Source organism: Phaethon lepturus, unplaced genomic scaffold (genome assembly GCF_000687285.1).
Source record: "Phaethon lepturus isolate BGI_N335 unplaced genomic scaffold, ASM68728v1 scaffold20547, whole genome shotgun sequence".
Lineage (NCBI taxonomy): Eukaryota > Metazoa > Chordata > Aves > Phaethontiformes > Phaethontidae > Phaethon > Phaethon lepturus.
In genome coordinates, this window is record NW_010554671.1 from 114,485 (window position 1) to 130,386 (window position 15,902).

General features: G+C 41.1%; 1 protein-coding gene across 2 annotated transcripts in view; it reads right to left on the reverse strand.

Moving 5' to 3' along the window:
• NEO1 (neogenin 1) overlaps positions 1 to 15,902 on the reverse strand; it is a 141,907-nt gene that overhangs the window by 25,788 nt on the left and 100,217 nt on the right. Inside the window, exons 11-17 of one of the 2 annotated variants that reach the window (XM_010291935.1) lie at positions 13,109 to 13,158; positions 12,064 to 12,208; positions 10,599 to 10,709; positions 6,772 to 6,966; positions 5,860 to 5,955; positions 4,472 to 4,695; positions 468 to 606 (exon numbers count right to left, since the gene is read on the reverse strand). In XM_010291935.1, coding sequence (XP_010290237.1) covers positions 468 to 606; positions 4,472 to 4,695; positions 5,860 to 5,955; positions 6,772 to 6,966; positions 10,599 to 10,709; positions 12,064 to 12,208; positions 13,109 to 13,158 — 960 coding nt within the window. The remainder of the gene's footprint in view (positions 1 to 467; positions 607 to 4,471; positions 4,696 to 5,859; positions 5,956 to 6,771; positions 6,967 to 10,598; positions 10,710 to 12,063; positions 12,209 to 13,108; positions 13,159 to 15,902) is intronic. The other variant, XM_010291936.1, reaches the window with a different exon arrangement.

The following is a 15,902-nucleotide window of genomic DNA, read 5'->3' on the forward strand; positions in this document are numbered from 1 at the left end:
AGGGCTGATTTGATTGTCTTGATTTCTACTGGGATTTTTTTTTTTTCCTTCATTTGCCTCATGCACTTCCTCACTCTGCAGTAATTATCAACGTAATTATAGCAAATTTTAATTATTATCTGCTAAAGTATTTTCTTTGTATTTGCTATTAACACACTATTTCTGAGATGTTTCGAGCCTACGCTTCTTTATTCTCCCCTGTCCGTGAGCTGTGGTACATTATTCATTACTTCTCCGTAATTTGATGTAAATTCTTTTGCATGCAATCATTCCTTTGAATTTTGAAGTATATGTTGTTGTTTTTTGATCAGAATTTCTGACTAAACTATAAAGAAAAGAAGCCCCCAGCAAGTATTCATCAGCATAACCATTTTAAATACATGCTTTCCCTCCGCCAGCATCCTGGCAGATGACGTTATTCATCTCATCGGGAATGTCGGCCCTTCCAGAAAGACACGAAGGAGTACCTAATTCAAAAGTTGTTCCGTGTGCTGTCATACTCCAAGTACTTGATCTTCGACCTTTAGTCACCATCACGGAGAATTCGTACAAGGTGTTTGGTTTTAACCCGGTCACTAAGTAGCTCAAAGTAGTTGCATTTGCAGTCTGCAAGAAAAACACAGCGTCAGTAACTTTGGAAGGGAAAACCAGACATCACCAGCTCCCAAACACCCTTGTCTCAGGTAAGCGTTCAAAACATTTTAGTATCGTTACATTTTCACGACCACGGTCATTAATTCTGTAGCGTTTTTTGCTCTGTCATGCAAAGTCATTAATCAAGTCTTAATGTGCAGTTGTTTTATCCTAAACTGGAAATTCTGACTGCAATCAGCAAGAGCATTTAATAGCAGTCAATTATAAACTAAAAAAAGCAGCAATATAAGGTCCAGGGCACGCTTGTTATGCAGCAGGATAAACCACTGTCTATTTGGGGGGGGTTAATTTACAGCATTTCATTAACTGATCTGGCTAGGGAAAACAGTGAAGCACAGCTGCTAATAACAGTCTTTCCTGAAATCTGTAATCTGCCTTCCAAATTCCTGTTGGAATTTTCAGTAAATATTTAAACTACTTAAAAAAAAATCAACTGAAAGTACAGGTACTGAGAGACTTGAAGATCATAAAGTTTTATTAATAGGTAGATAGTTTTCAGAAAAAAAACCTGGTTATCTAGGATCACACACTGAAACTACACATGGTTTACAGTGTGATTTGTAACTCAGCCATTTAGGTAGAATTTTTAACCTTTAGGTTAAAAGAGCTGATATTTGTAATACATGACTGGAACATAAACACAAAGTACTTGAGGCCTATGGGAAAAAAATTAATATATCTACGTATTTGTATATTCGTTACCTTGACCTACAGTCATCTAAACATAGAATTAAAGTTAGTTGTGTCAATATTCGACAAGGGCATACAACAAACGTATACAACTACTGCCTTCGAAAACAACTGTTTCCAGTTAATCCCTTTCCAAGGAAAAGGCGTTCTATGAATGCATGTTCCTTGAAGACCCTATGAATGATATAGTCCAAATTCTGCGAAGAAAAGCCTTATTTCTCAACTATTCTCAATGACAGCTTGCTTTGTTACACCAGGTGAACGTTCACAAAGCTGCCAGCCGAGCGGTACTTGGATTTGTACGATGTATTTCGCTTGTTCAGAGACAGGTTTGCCAGTTAGACATGACGGGGTGGACAGAAAACAAAGACATAAAACTAATTAAAATCAAGTCCTCCGTTACCTTGAAACCCTTACGCGATACACAACTCAGTGTAGTTTCAAAGTAAACGCGACCGTGGCTGAATGGTCCAAGTATTTAAGCGTAGGGCAGGACAGTTCTGGCATTGTTTCCGTGACAAAACTTGATTGAGCACAACCTCCCTGGTACGAACATGACGCCATGTGTTCCGAAGAGCTTTTCCGCAGCTCTCGACGTGCCAAGCAACATTTTCTCCTGCCTCTTTGCAGCGCGCCTCAGGGACATCAGGAAATAGCTGATGCTTCAGTAGAAGCTGGAAAGACCTGTGGCCTGGACAATTGTGTAACGACAAGCCCCAAGGAGAAATCTTTTCCTAGCATCCTGCATTATGAGCTGACCTATCCCCTGAAAAGCACACCGCTTCTTCCTCTCCAGAGTACCTATGGAAATTCCTAACCCCATTTAAGCATTCGATTCTGTCCATAGTACTTTTTAGCTCCTAGCTTCAGTCATACATGGCAGCTGGGGTCCTTTTCACAGGTTAAAGTTGTATTTGTCATCTACGCCTTGGAAACTTGGTATCTCTTAGTTTCACCGCACGTCATATTGAATGTAAACGACACATGAAAGGCCCAACTGCAGTGTTAGACGTCTCTGCTTGCTTCGTTTTTTAACACCACTTACAGTTTTTAATATGACAACATATCCCTTGATACTAAACCCTGCTCACCTACTAGAAATAAACTTCATAAATATCACCCTGTAAAATTTATTTGCCTTTTACACAGTCCTAAAAGATCTAAGTTAAGATGTAATATTTTAGCTTATGCTTGAGAGCACACTGATAAATCACAGGTAGCCTGCGAGTAGGACAACTCTGCGCCACCAACAAAGATTCTTTGAAAAACACTCTCTGACCCACATTAGTGAAACTACACGGTTCAAAGCACAGCGGAGTATTTCAGCTTCGGGAACTCTATCACATCTGTTCCTGTGTTTATGTGCTCTAGTTTGACACAACTCCTACACAAATTTAAGAAAATAAGGCTCCTTAAGGTGGAACCTCTGAACTTGTATTTGAAGCATGCAGCCTTTTCTTTAGTAATAATTTGGGAACATCAGCATAGAAGGGGGGAGCAAATGTAGGAAATCTGAATGAACTGTATCAACATCCAATTTACTGACGAGCGGGACGGATGAAACAGCGCTGCGTTGAACAGATGGAGCTTTGGATACTAGAGAACTGACACAAAGATAAGATTTCTGTGTGCACGGCTGCGTAACGGAGAAGCTCCGATGCAACTGGGCAAACAGCCTCAAAACACCCAATAAATAACAAAGCCGCCAAAGATCATGACAAACAATACACCAGCTCATACGTAATAAAGTTACCAAAGACCTGACTGAAACGCAGCAGCTTATTGAACAGCGCTGCTGAAAAGAGGCTTTGCCTTTCTTAAAACGAGCAATTTTTGTTGTCCAACAGAGTAGTGCAGAATTCGTGGTTGAAACAAAGAAAGAAAAGCAGGATGTGAGTTCTCCGAACATCACGGATTAAAAATTATGTCCTTTCAGGCAAATGCTTTTCACAAGGAGTAGTTCTGAACTATATTCCATCGTTACATTTTCTTTTTGCTCCACAATAAAACTTCTTGACCACTGGCCACCAGCACCGAGAACAGTGGGAGTATTTTATTTACCACTAAGGGTGGATTTTTTAAAAAGCATTTAACTAATGAAACTGCAGCATTATATAAATCACTCCCGAGACATCCTCTGCACATGACTCAGGAATGCGGGTTCATAAATAACTTGCCTTTAGAAGAACACACATATATACCTCTTTTCATTTCAATTAAAAAAAAATCATCTGGTTTGTAACAAAATTGCTCTGTAAGAGCATAAAGGGAGCTCCACTAGCTGGATATTTTAACAAGCATTTCCTTTGAGTCTCGTTTCAAATGTGAAATTTGCAGTCAGCATTTTTGAGGCCTCCAGATAACTCTGAAAATTAAAAAAAAAAATATCCAACCAACCAACTAAAAAAATCCAAACCAATAAGCCAAACCCCAAATCTAGTCTCCAAACCAAAATAGTAAATGAAAATCAAGGAAGGCAAAGATATCATAAAGGTGGTGGTATATATTCTGACCCATTCAGTTCCCAAAGGAAAGGTTCGCTATCAACTTCGTACGAACAGAAAAGGTTGTAAAAGGAAACTTAAAACCGTCAGAGTAAATATTTTCCCTGCATGACTCACCCCACAAATTCAGGCTCTTCTGCTAGCTGGAGAGAAGCCATTAGTAACACATACCTTCTTAATGCATTACTGGATCCTCTAAAGGTAAGCCCACATCTGTCACGCAAACCGATCGCATCAGGGTGAAGTAGAAAGGATAAAATTGTCACCATGTCCCTGGTTCCACAGCAGAACGTCACTCTGGAAGCCTTTGCCTTCCTTCCCCGAGTTGTCTCTCCCACTCATTCACGCAAGACCTCCCCGTCTCCATCTCTTCCACACACGTACACAAAAGACGCCCCAAAACCAACTACTTCCCCCAAATCTAGAAGAACCTTTGAAGCGATGATTTCACTGAGCAGTACTGATGTGAACTCAGTCCAGGCATCTCAAATAAAACCGGGCACACCCCTATACTGTTTTCTAAGCGCTTAGCTTTACTCTCAGCTTTCACTTAACCCTGACTTGAACGTCAACCTTCTCACTGAAATAATGCAGCTGTGTTAGTGTTGTTGAAACTCCGATACCTTGTACTTCGTATTTGCGGGGATATTGGTTTTCCAACGAACTGTGTAGTAGCGAGCATCTGTGATCTTCTGGTTCTTTGGCAGAGAGTTGTCTGCCCAAGTGATCCGTATGGTGTCATGACTCAGAATGGAAGCCTGAACTCCCACCGGTGGCATCATGGGAGACGGATCTGGCACTGGAGTGTATGGAGCATTAATAACAAACAAATCAACTTCGGAAGTGTCTAGGGAATTGATGGGTAAAAAGTAGTGTATTATAATTAAAAAGGGAGAAGGTGGCATTTTAATGTAAACAAAAACAAAAAAGGGGAAATGCAGGGTAGTACAATGAAATGAAAGGTGAGAAATGGAGAAAAAGAGAGAAAAGCCAGAGTTAATAGGTGACATAAGACTGGCTAATAAAATTACTCTTGCATTGCCTGCCCTTCTTAAGACAGTAAGACAACATATATATGCTAATATATACACCTAATCGTAATAGTGCTCAGCGCATTCAACCATGGCCTAAGAACCCCAAACACGCCATAATTTCAACTTTGACTTTATTTGCCTCAGAATGTCCACTGACTCCTCTTCCAGAAAACAACGAGGAGGAAAAAAAAGAGGTTGACTTCTTCTAGATGGGTAAATGCCACTTCATAAAGATTACAGGGAACTCCCACCACCTTTCAAAGAACGTTAAGGGCAATCAAGTTCCAAGTACCATACAAATTTGCAATAACCGAAGAAACCGCAATTCCTATGTCTACAAAATCTGTAAGAATTCCTGCTCTTCAGAAGACTAAAACAAGTGCAGGCGTTAACGTCTACACAAAATAACTAAGCAATGTCAACAGCCTAGTAGGGAGCACAGTGAGCCAGAGCATAGTAACAGCTCACTTGCAAAGAGATTTCTCTGGTTAAAATCTTTTATTAACGTATTACAAGACAACAACAACAACAAAATACGCCAAGAAGTTGTTTAGTGTAAGTGACAGCAGACTGAGACTTAAGAGAAAGAAAATGCAGGCATCGTATTCAAAATCCCAGCATAAAAGATCAAAAAAACCCTGTACTTGTCAATAAAAAACAAGGTAAAAAACAAGAGCCACACCTTTAGAACTGCACAATTTGTGCTAACGTAATGGCAGCTTTTTGAATAAAAACATCTTGAAGTAGTTGAAAGGCAAGTTTTGTAATTTAAAAATGAAACCAATTTTAGGTGGCTTAATAAAACAGACAAAACGTGAGGCAATCACTGAAACAGTAAGGCCAATCGGTTAAAGGAACGGAGCGCACTTGACACTGAAAAACCAAGACTATTAGTGACACCTGATCACGTTTTCAGCTGCTGGGCATATTAACAGTTTTGAGCTGTGTAGAGCTTAAAAGCAGCCCCTCGCCTTTACCTGAGTGAGGCCTGGTCACCGCGCTCTCGTAGAGAGGGATTCCTTCACCAACGTTGTTAAACGCTTTCAGAGTTATGACGTAGTGGGAGCTTGGGTCTAAAGGGAAAAAATAAGTATCTTTTTAGGGCAAGCTGTTAGTGAATCCTATTTTCTGCTTTGCCGTATTGTCTTTGTTCAGTATTTTAATTTTTAGCTGAAATACATGGAACGAACTAGATTAAATTTGAATTGAGACAGTCTCCACGCAGACCTTCTGTTAGCGTTCAATATTTCTCATACAGCGGAAGTCGACATTCGCAGCAAATCTGCCTTAAGCACCGTCAAAATAGTAGTGAGGAAAAACATTTAAAAATGAACATTTTAAGTTGCTCTACTAGAAAATGACTCAAAACTCCCGTTTTACGGAACTTCTCAATAGTTCACGATGCTAATATTTATTTTGCTTTCAGGGTATTTTACCTACCGCAGAGAATTCTGCGGAAGGGTGAATCCATATTTTTCTTTTAAAGTAGATGCCACTGTATCTTGCTGAAATTTGAGGGGGTTTTGCCTGCAGGCACCTGTTTCGCGGCTCCAGACGCAGAACAAGGGAACGCTGCTCAGCAGGACCGTTTTTGTAATAAGCGTTGAAGGGAAAGCGTCAAATCAAAATGCACTATGCTTCCAACTCGGTGAATTTAGGATTCTGGGTTTGGGGCTTTTTTTCTTACACTGCCTCTCTCTCTATCATCGAAAAATTGAGTTTATTTGAAATTTATCAACAGTTTGGCATCCGGTGCAATACCTGAATAAGGAAGAAGATCCTCTTACAAACATGCATGTAGTTTTATTTATTTTTAATACCGTAATTAGGAAACAGGAACATAAATGAGAGGCAAAACTTGGGCACTGATGTTAATTCCCTTGCCTTACCTAAGTTTTCAATGGTGTAGTATCTCTGTTTATAGTCCACCTTGATGGTCTGTGCATGAGGACTGCCAATGCCATACCCTATAGCGTAGCCTCTCACCACAATGTTCTGGTTTTCAGGGGGAGTCCAGCTTACTACGATACTGGTGACAAGCGGACGGACGTGTAAGGAACTTGGAACTTCGGGAACGCGAGTTTCTGTTAAAGAAAAATGACGCATTTAAAGGATTTCTCTTAAAGAAAGGTAATTACACAAAGAGCTATGAGCTAGGTCAAATGTAGCACTTCTATTCTGCGTCTGTATTGAAACGAGTACGCTCCAAAGGAGAGCACTTTACTGCACGAGAGAGAGCAAAGAACTCTAATAAGCAGAAGAAAATTAACGTAGTTTCGTATACTAATATATTTTAATAGATACTGTCTTTGAAAGAAAGGACAGTTGTACTGAAGAGAAGTATCAGATCTGCTTCGAGGCAGGCTTTTTTGATGTTTGTGCATGTTCTTTCCAATTTGTAATTTTTCAAAATATCACGTCCTTCCCCTCCACAAAGCAATCTGCTTTTAGTTCCGTCACATTACTTACTTGTGGGCATTAAAATAATTATACTGAAAACACACTGATGATGAAAGAAAGGATCCTGAGCTCGTTGTAGGATTAAACGGAATATTCCAAAGCTCTAAGAATTGTCGATAAACTGGGTATTGCGTGCGCTGCAAAGGTTTTCTTGTGATTTGTCCTGCACTTGTCACTGTTTAAATCCTTGAGTCTCTTTTACGTAGTTCACAAAACACATGCGGGAACCACACAACCATACCACAAGAACAAAAAATAATCATAGAGTCCATATGAAATGCTCAAATCCTACCCCCACAAGCAACACAAATCTAATCACAACCCAACAGAGGGATGGAATGTGGATCCTTAATAACAGAAGGACTTCCACAATAGCTCACTGTAATCCCCTAGTATTTTACTAAAATGATTTTCCCCACTGTTCACTAGAACTTAAAGACAATCTAAAAGCACAACTGTACCTACCAGCGTCCACACCTTTGTTTTAACTTGTCAAAAATGAAGTAAGTACTTTTGTCAGGCCACTGGAGTCTGCGTGTGTTGACAGATTTTAAATAATTCGGTGCAAGAGTAAGCCAACTTCCCCACTCTAAAATAAAATCAGTTCAGAGAGTTCTGCTTCCTGCAGGGATTTCGTTTTAATGAAACATGCTGCATTTATCTAAAAACATTTAATAAAGTACCACAACAGAAGTATTTGGATCATAATATGCCAGTGGCCTGCTAGCCCAGGGAGTTTATGGTCTCCAGCTGACACAGCCGATCAGTTGAAGTTCACAACTATTAAATACAGGAAAGCTACAGAATTGCAATGGAAGAGATGACATTTTTAACGGCACAGAAGTTGATGCGTTGGGGATAAACCTCGTACAACTGTTTAACACCTGCTGCACACGCACTCCTGGCGGGGCTTGCTCCGACTGCAAAATTGCACAGCCCTACCACCACTAAATTGCAACAGGCTGGCTCCCATTTACACTGATGACACTATGAAGTGAGTTATTTTCTATTTAAATTTGAAAAGCAGCCATGGAATAAAAAGAAATTATATGCCTTACATGTCTATTAAACCTGAGAAATTAAAGATTAGCTGTCAATACCTTTGCACGGTATTGAAATTATCCACATGTGCTTATTAAAGAAAGAAAAGCAAAAAATACACGTCTTCTTTCCGGTATGCGCATACACAAGTATCTCATGTATGCAGAATGATATGAATAGCATCTTACGCTGTCTTAACGGTGAATTTTTATTACTTTATTAATTGTAAAGCACATGTGTAAAGAAAGTTAGATTTCCTGCAAGGACTGCAACATTCCTATTTGAAAAAAAAAAAAATCAAAATGTAAAATCAACACAGAATTAAAGGGTTCTTTTCTTCTCCCTCCTTCTGCCCTATTTAAATTTAATCCTGATGCTATCCTCTGGCAAAGTACTGTTAACTCTAATTCAAAAGCAGAGTACATTTTCATTACCTCGTGCAAGTGCTGCCTATTTACAGAGCTCTACTTCAGCTTGGGGAACTAGCGGTTTCTCAAAGCTGCAAGGTTGTGTCATATCCAGTTAGAGGAAGACAGACACACAGATGCAAGTAAATTCAACTCTACAAAAATAATCTGAAATAACTAAAAAACTGAACTCTACTGTTAACATTGGGTTTTGCGCTGTTCTTGATTAAGCAACGGAGAGAAGGCAGTAAGAGGACAAGTAGTAAGCTGAGCATCAACTTTGCGTAAAACATAGACTTAAGCACGGGCTCTCAAGGGCTTTAATCAGCTGACTGTTGAAACAATCTTCCAACAGTGGAGAGCAAATATTGAAGCTCTTTCATTATTCCATCTCCCAGCTGCCGGTACAACTGAATCTCCAGCCACACAGATGTGAAAGACATGACCGGATCCTGCGGCATTAAGCTAGAATGACCCTCCAGCTACTTAAACAAAGCCAAGAGGGAGATTGGCCTACAACTGTAAGGTAACTTGTCTGCAACGGTGCTAATTAAACGCTTTTCTAAATAGGAACAGTCTACCCAGAATCACCAGCTCCATGTAGACGGTCCAAAGAGATTTGCCCCAGCCACCCTTTTAAAAATGGCACTTTTCTTCCATTTGAGTTGCTCTTAGTCAGATCCTGGGAGATGCTCACAAAATTGCTCATTTGAATTCTGCAAGAATCAGGTTCCCACTTGCAAATTATTCTAGTGTAGTAAATACCAAGCATCTGGACCAACTATCCAAGGTCAAAATCATTCACAGAACATTCTCTACTTTTATTGTTAACCTCTAGATTGGAAAAACAAGATGTTAACGTGGTTCTGTATACCACGTATCATCAGTCTGTGGCTTTGGTGGAAAAGACTTCATTTCTGATGAAGGATATGGTCTATACTAGTCTACTAATACTGAAAATATGATCAATCTCCCTTTTCTTCTGAAGTGTCAAAATAACAATTACTGGGGGTCAAATGTTCTCTTTAGAAAAAGCGTCTAACAACAACAAAAAAACCCAGGAAAAATATTTAAACAAAGCACGGTACCAATGAAACACAGTGGTAAAACTGCAAAGCGATGTTTTCCACTATTCCTTTCCTACCGTGAGCCCCCTTCTCATGTTTGAACAAAGTTCACACCTCCAAGTCTGCAACCAGAGCACAGACACCGAGACTCCACACTGCAGCCAGCAGGACGACGCCTGGTCCTTCAGCACGCCGTGCCTCCGAAGAGCAAACCGCCACGCGGAACCCTTCGAGGTATACTTTGATGGTTTCATTAGCATAACTTAGGTGCTACATAAATGCATAATCACTACTTTACTTCCCCCTCAAGGAAAACAGTCCTCCTACCTCTGTTTCGTAGCATGCAAACCCCTGCATAATTAACAAGATGAATTTTATTACCATATAAAAATCGAGCCATTATTACTGTTATATGAATCTTACCATGTATTATTATTTAAATACTGAAACACTGACATTGTAATTCATAATGGGGTATTTCTTAGCAGAGAAAATGTAGTGCCAACATACAGTCCTGGAAAGCGTAGATGCAGGGTTTAATTTCAAGCCATTTAATTGATTTGGCAATAATTTTATGTTAAAATAAAAATTAATTTCACTTAATCGTAAATAAAGCACATTATATAATTAGAATACAGTAAAAACAACTGAACAAAATCAGGTTTGCCTTTACAAAAAGTAATCACACTTTACGGTGTGATGTTCTTAATGGCAGAAATACAGTCACACTTATGATCTCACCATCTAGATCACTCTCAAACGTTTCCGCTGATACCCAGTCGGTAGCTGGTCCGGTGCCATTAACAGTCAAAGCAGCCACTCGGAAGCTGTATTCTGTACCTCGTTCAAGACCTGAGAGAGAAAGAGTATCCGAGGAATTAGGAATCACAGCTCCTAATTAAAATACAGGTACATCCTGACAGTAAAATGCCTTCCACCCCACTGTTGCCACTCGAGCGTGTAACGGGAGGTCAGGAACGCCAACGGCACCACCACGGCGCAGCTCCCCTACGGAAGCTGACACCAGTGAGGGTGTGACAGATAAACCCTGACCGTGGACACCCGGGGCTGCGACGCTCTGCAGGCTCTCCCTGTAGCCCACTGGAAGAGTCTGTGAGGTACCGTTTGCAGCCAGCGTGAATTTCTGGCTATGCGTTAGTTTTAAGTCCAGAACCACCCACATCCATAACTGAACAGAGGTGTAGAGACAAGTGACCAAAATGAGCAAATAGTTTGGTTTATGGCATATGAGCGTATAATTAATAATCAAAGCAGTATGAAAATGCACTTAAAATCTGACATATGGAACTTCTTCAGCAGGCTTTGTCGCTGGCAAAAATATACTCTAGTCACAGGCACGTCTCAACTCCCGCTCTGTGAGAAAACTGAAACTTATTGACTCACAGCTGGAGCTTCTGAGAACAAATCAAAACATCTCATTAAAAAGTGCATATTCATTTTTTAGGAGAGGCACAATTTCTTCTCTTTTGACCAACTGTTTATTTACAGAGTTTTAAAGAACGAACAATAATGCAGCTTTGCTCCCATTCTCACGTTACTGTTTATTTCTGCTATACAAAATTTTAGTTCTGGTAACAAGATATAACTGAGTAATGTACTACATTGGATCTTTTTTTTTTTTTTAAGTGTATAAAATAAAGCAAAGATGTATCACATTCCTGTCGGAAAGAAGGAAAAAGGTTGATGTCAGTGAAACTGGGTGGGATGAGTTGCACGGATGCCTGAGTAAAGACTTGGAGCTGGGCTTGCGGGTGAGCACTACAAGACGGAGCACACATGCCTACATCACACCCACGTGCAGACAGGCGAGCCTGCCAAGCGCCAGCCAGCCTGCATGTCCCTGGCCTCCTTCTCCAGACTCTTCCTGCTGGCATTTGGTCCCAAGCTCACTGTGCCTGCCCGTCTCCTCCATGCAACCCCTATACCTTCTATAAAGGTTTTAAAAGGAGTCGTTCAGTCTGCTTAGCAAAGCAATGGCAAAATTAGGGCTAGAAAACAGGTCACGAGCCTTTGGTTACCGCTAGCCAGCCCACACGATCTCACAACCTGCGAACACTCATTGTAAGTGTTTTTGTTTTTTCTTGCGAGGCAAGAACCCTACACAAACACGTCTCGGAGCCACAGCCCGCTAAAAGCACCTAAAGCCCCCCTTTCCATAGCAAATGCTTTGCAACTAGCAGCTTACCTTCAATCAGCTGAAAAAGCTGGGTTCCACCAATGCTCTCCGTTACATCGCTCTTGCGGGACACCTTACGGTAGCGAATTTTGTAGCCAGTGATCTGTCCACTGTGTGTCCCCGCAGGAGGAGGCTGCCAGTGTAGCATGATGCTCTGGGGAAGGCAGAAGGTCATTACAAAGTCATCACCTCTCATGCAGCCAGAGAAACTACTCTTGCTGCTAATACTTCATGAAACGCAAGACTGAAAAACATGCATACAAAACCCGCTGCATTTTCATGTAGTAAACCATAGACTACCTGTAAGAAGTAAAAAAGCTATGATTCAGCAGCAGCCCAGGTCATACATGGGCCTACAGAAGTTCACCCCAAAGCGCTTCAATCCTATTAGACCTTCTGATTCCAATTCCGCAAATGGCCCCTGGGGTTTCCCTTTCATTTTCTTCAGGTTATCTTAAGATACGGTTTACTTGAGGATCTATCTTTAAGAACTGGTATCTTCTCTGAAGGGTACAAGGGATCCGAACTGTAATTTATGTGCGGGAAGTGATTTATTTTTAATCCTACAGGCAGCAGAAACAGGTATTTGGAAAAGAGTTTAGAACAAGACTTTTAAAAAAAAAAACTCCAATCATAATCACTGAAGTCAAAATGACTAAGTAGCTAAGTTTCTCTTTTAAAGTGCCCAGGACACTATAAACATGCGTATGTATGCACACACACTGTGAACAGTAGTTAATCAACAGGAACACATTCAAGCTCTTGGTGCTTCTGGCTTTTGAGGCTGATTAAAACCTCTTTCATAATTCGCCTCCACGCTTTGGTACATTGTCACTGTCTGCACTGCGATTCGTTACGTACAACCCACAACCGGGCTGGAGTTTCTAATGCTTCAAGCCCCACGTTCTTGATACTCTGTTGGCCAACTCACAGGCAAATAGCTGAAAAGCAGCATGGTAGACAAGAAACCCAAAGCAGCTTTAAATTGTGGTTGACCTAAGAACCACCAACCTTTTATTTTCCCATTACCAACAGGAAATTCTTCGCATCTCACCTTGGAATTCCGGACCTCCAGCGTTAGATTCTGTGGTGGAGCACTGGGGACTAGAAACATTAAAGGAATTACAACTCTAAAATTCCCACATACTGTATCAAAATACTCTATTTCTATACACAACTGCTCTCTGCTATCATTCATTATGAAAGCACAAACCATTCTGGTTTAAGATACTATATAAAGTAACTACAAAATTCTACCAGAGGTAATTTATGACATACAGTGACTGGCTTAGGAGGCTTATGTAGGTAGTTTCATCACAAAGAACCAACTCACTTTTTATTCAGGTCCTTATTTATCACAGGTATCTAAATAAAAATGTCTTCTATTTAAAGGTACTTCCCATAAACTCTAAGAAAAGAGATCACATTCAGTACTTTTCAAAAATCAAGTCTTTCGTTTACCTGCTGGGAAACCACATTTAAAATTCCAGCCGTGTTTTTATCATCATGACTTTCTGTAACAGGAAAAACTCAGAGTCGAAACGTCCCTGTGTTACTGAGGAGGTGAAGCGCATCGCAAATGGAGTTCCTGCTTTTAAACCTCCATTCTTTGTTAGTTCCTTACCAGCTGTAGCAACTTGCTGGTCACGACAGCGAAACTCCGTTAGACAAAAAAGCAATGTAAGAGAGAACCCGAGACCAAGGAAATACTTGTCGCAGCACTTCAGACTCACAAATGTCATCTCAAAAGCAGAGACAAGGGTTCTCTGGCAGGAAGGTGAGGCTGCAGCAAAGCACAAGGACAGGGAAGTAGCACAACGGAGCTAAAGATTGTTCTGGCCTGAATAACATGTTTTCCAAATAACGCACACCAGCCGCAGCAATACCTAGCAAAACACTCCTGAGTGCATAAAGTGAAAGTAGCCCTGCGAGAAGTGAAAGGTACACTGGGGTGTGGTTAAATAAATACCCCTCTCCCACCCTCCCATAACAGAAATGGAGACAAGAAGGATTTGATTTTCCTTCTGTCTTGCCAGCTGAACCAAGTCTGAAATCACCAGACCTAGGGATAAAGTGCTACGTCCTTTCCAACGCAAGAACACAGGTTAAGAGAAGGAAATGAAATAAAGCCAAGCCTTTTTTTTTTCCCATTTGTTTTATGCAGTTGGTGCCTACTTTCACAACAACCTAAAGTCATGGGTTTCACGAGGAGTGAGTAATAATTAATGCATATATTGCAGACTTGGCAAGAGAAAGACAATCAGGAGGACACAGGAAAGGATATATGCACGTAAATACGTTCCTATACATGTAACTCACCACGTGCACAGTCCGTTTTACGTCAAAGTAAGCTTAGGACTCAGATCAGATTAAGAACTTAACCAGGCCAACAGATAAAATGGATTTCCTGTGAGCCTGGGATACCCACGCTCTGACAGGAAAGGCATAGCCTAGTTCGGAACGTTGTATAGCAACCCCCAGGGAGGACCACGACCTGCTGAGGGTTCGGAGAGACAGCAAGCACGGGCTGGTGAGGGAAATGCCCTCCATCAGGGTGTGATGCAGAGATTCCATTTCTAGTGCGATACGTGATTGCTTCCTATAAATCAGGAAGACCATGAGAGGAGAAGCAGATCCTGCTAAGCAGCACATAAAGCTTGGTTCAAATTGTAATACCTGAAGAGCTATCCTGCAACAAACCGCCATAAGAGACTTGGATTAGGTGCAAAAACCTACATAAAAATGCGGAAGCTTGTTAAATAGAAGCTAAAGGAAGCTCAGAATGAAATCCCTGCGGGAAATGTTGAGAGATTGAAGGGGGAGAAGAGCGCGGTTAAGCGGCAGGGCTATAAGACTGTTAGAAGCAAGATGAAATCCTTCAGAAAGCTGTAGAAAGTAAATTTTCACAGGTTAAATGTCAAAAGGTAAGCTGGGCCAGAAGGAACTTCAGGAAAACTTGAAAATGACATTACAACTAATAATAGATTCTTCTTCAAACAAATAGCGAGCTGGAAGCCCTGTAGAGAAATTGTAGAGTTAGCCGATGGCCAGGCCATGACAGAAGAAGAAAAAGTAAGGCCACACCACTGACTTCTTTGCATTTGTTCTGAGTGGAAGGAAGCGGCAAGGTTTTCATGACGCCCTTTCCAAGGGACTTACAGGATATCTCAAACTGAAATGTCAATACAGGGATTATGGAAGAGTCGGACAGGAGGAAGAGCAGCGAGTTGCCAGGGTTAGATGCTCTTCACCCAGGATTTCTCAAGGAACTTGGGACCGAAATGGCTGCATGACTTACGGTAGGCTGTAACCTCTCATGAGTTACCTCGCTACGGGGAGATGGGAAATTTGATGCCAGGGTTTAAAAGGGCTTCTCTTTGAGAAACTGCTGGAAACTTCAAGTTGTAAGTCAGAACCCTGTATTAGGCAAATAAACTGAAGCTATAATAAAGCACGAAACTCACAGATACATGGAGGAATGATAACTGGTTTTCACTTTCCAAAGGGAAATCCTGCATCACAAACCTGCCGGAGAGCTCTTAAGAAACGAAGCAATGAGAGGAAGCCCTTGCCTGAGTAAACAACTGGTTAAAAGAAAGGCAAGAGAAGGTAGGGATGCATGTGGTGGGAGATGACCTGTAGAGTTCCACCATGGCACGTGCCGAGACCCCTGGTGCTCAACACATTCCTGAGTGATGAAAGGGGGATGAGCAGCGAGGTGACTAATGTTGGTTCAGACACGATCTGATGGTAAAGAACTGCAGAAAGACCTCAGGACATTTTGTGCCCGGATGTTAAAGTGATGGATGAAATTCATGGCAGACAATGCACATTTCTCCCTACCCGCC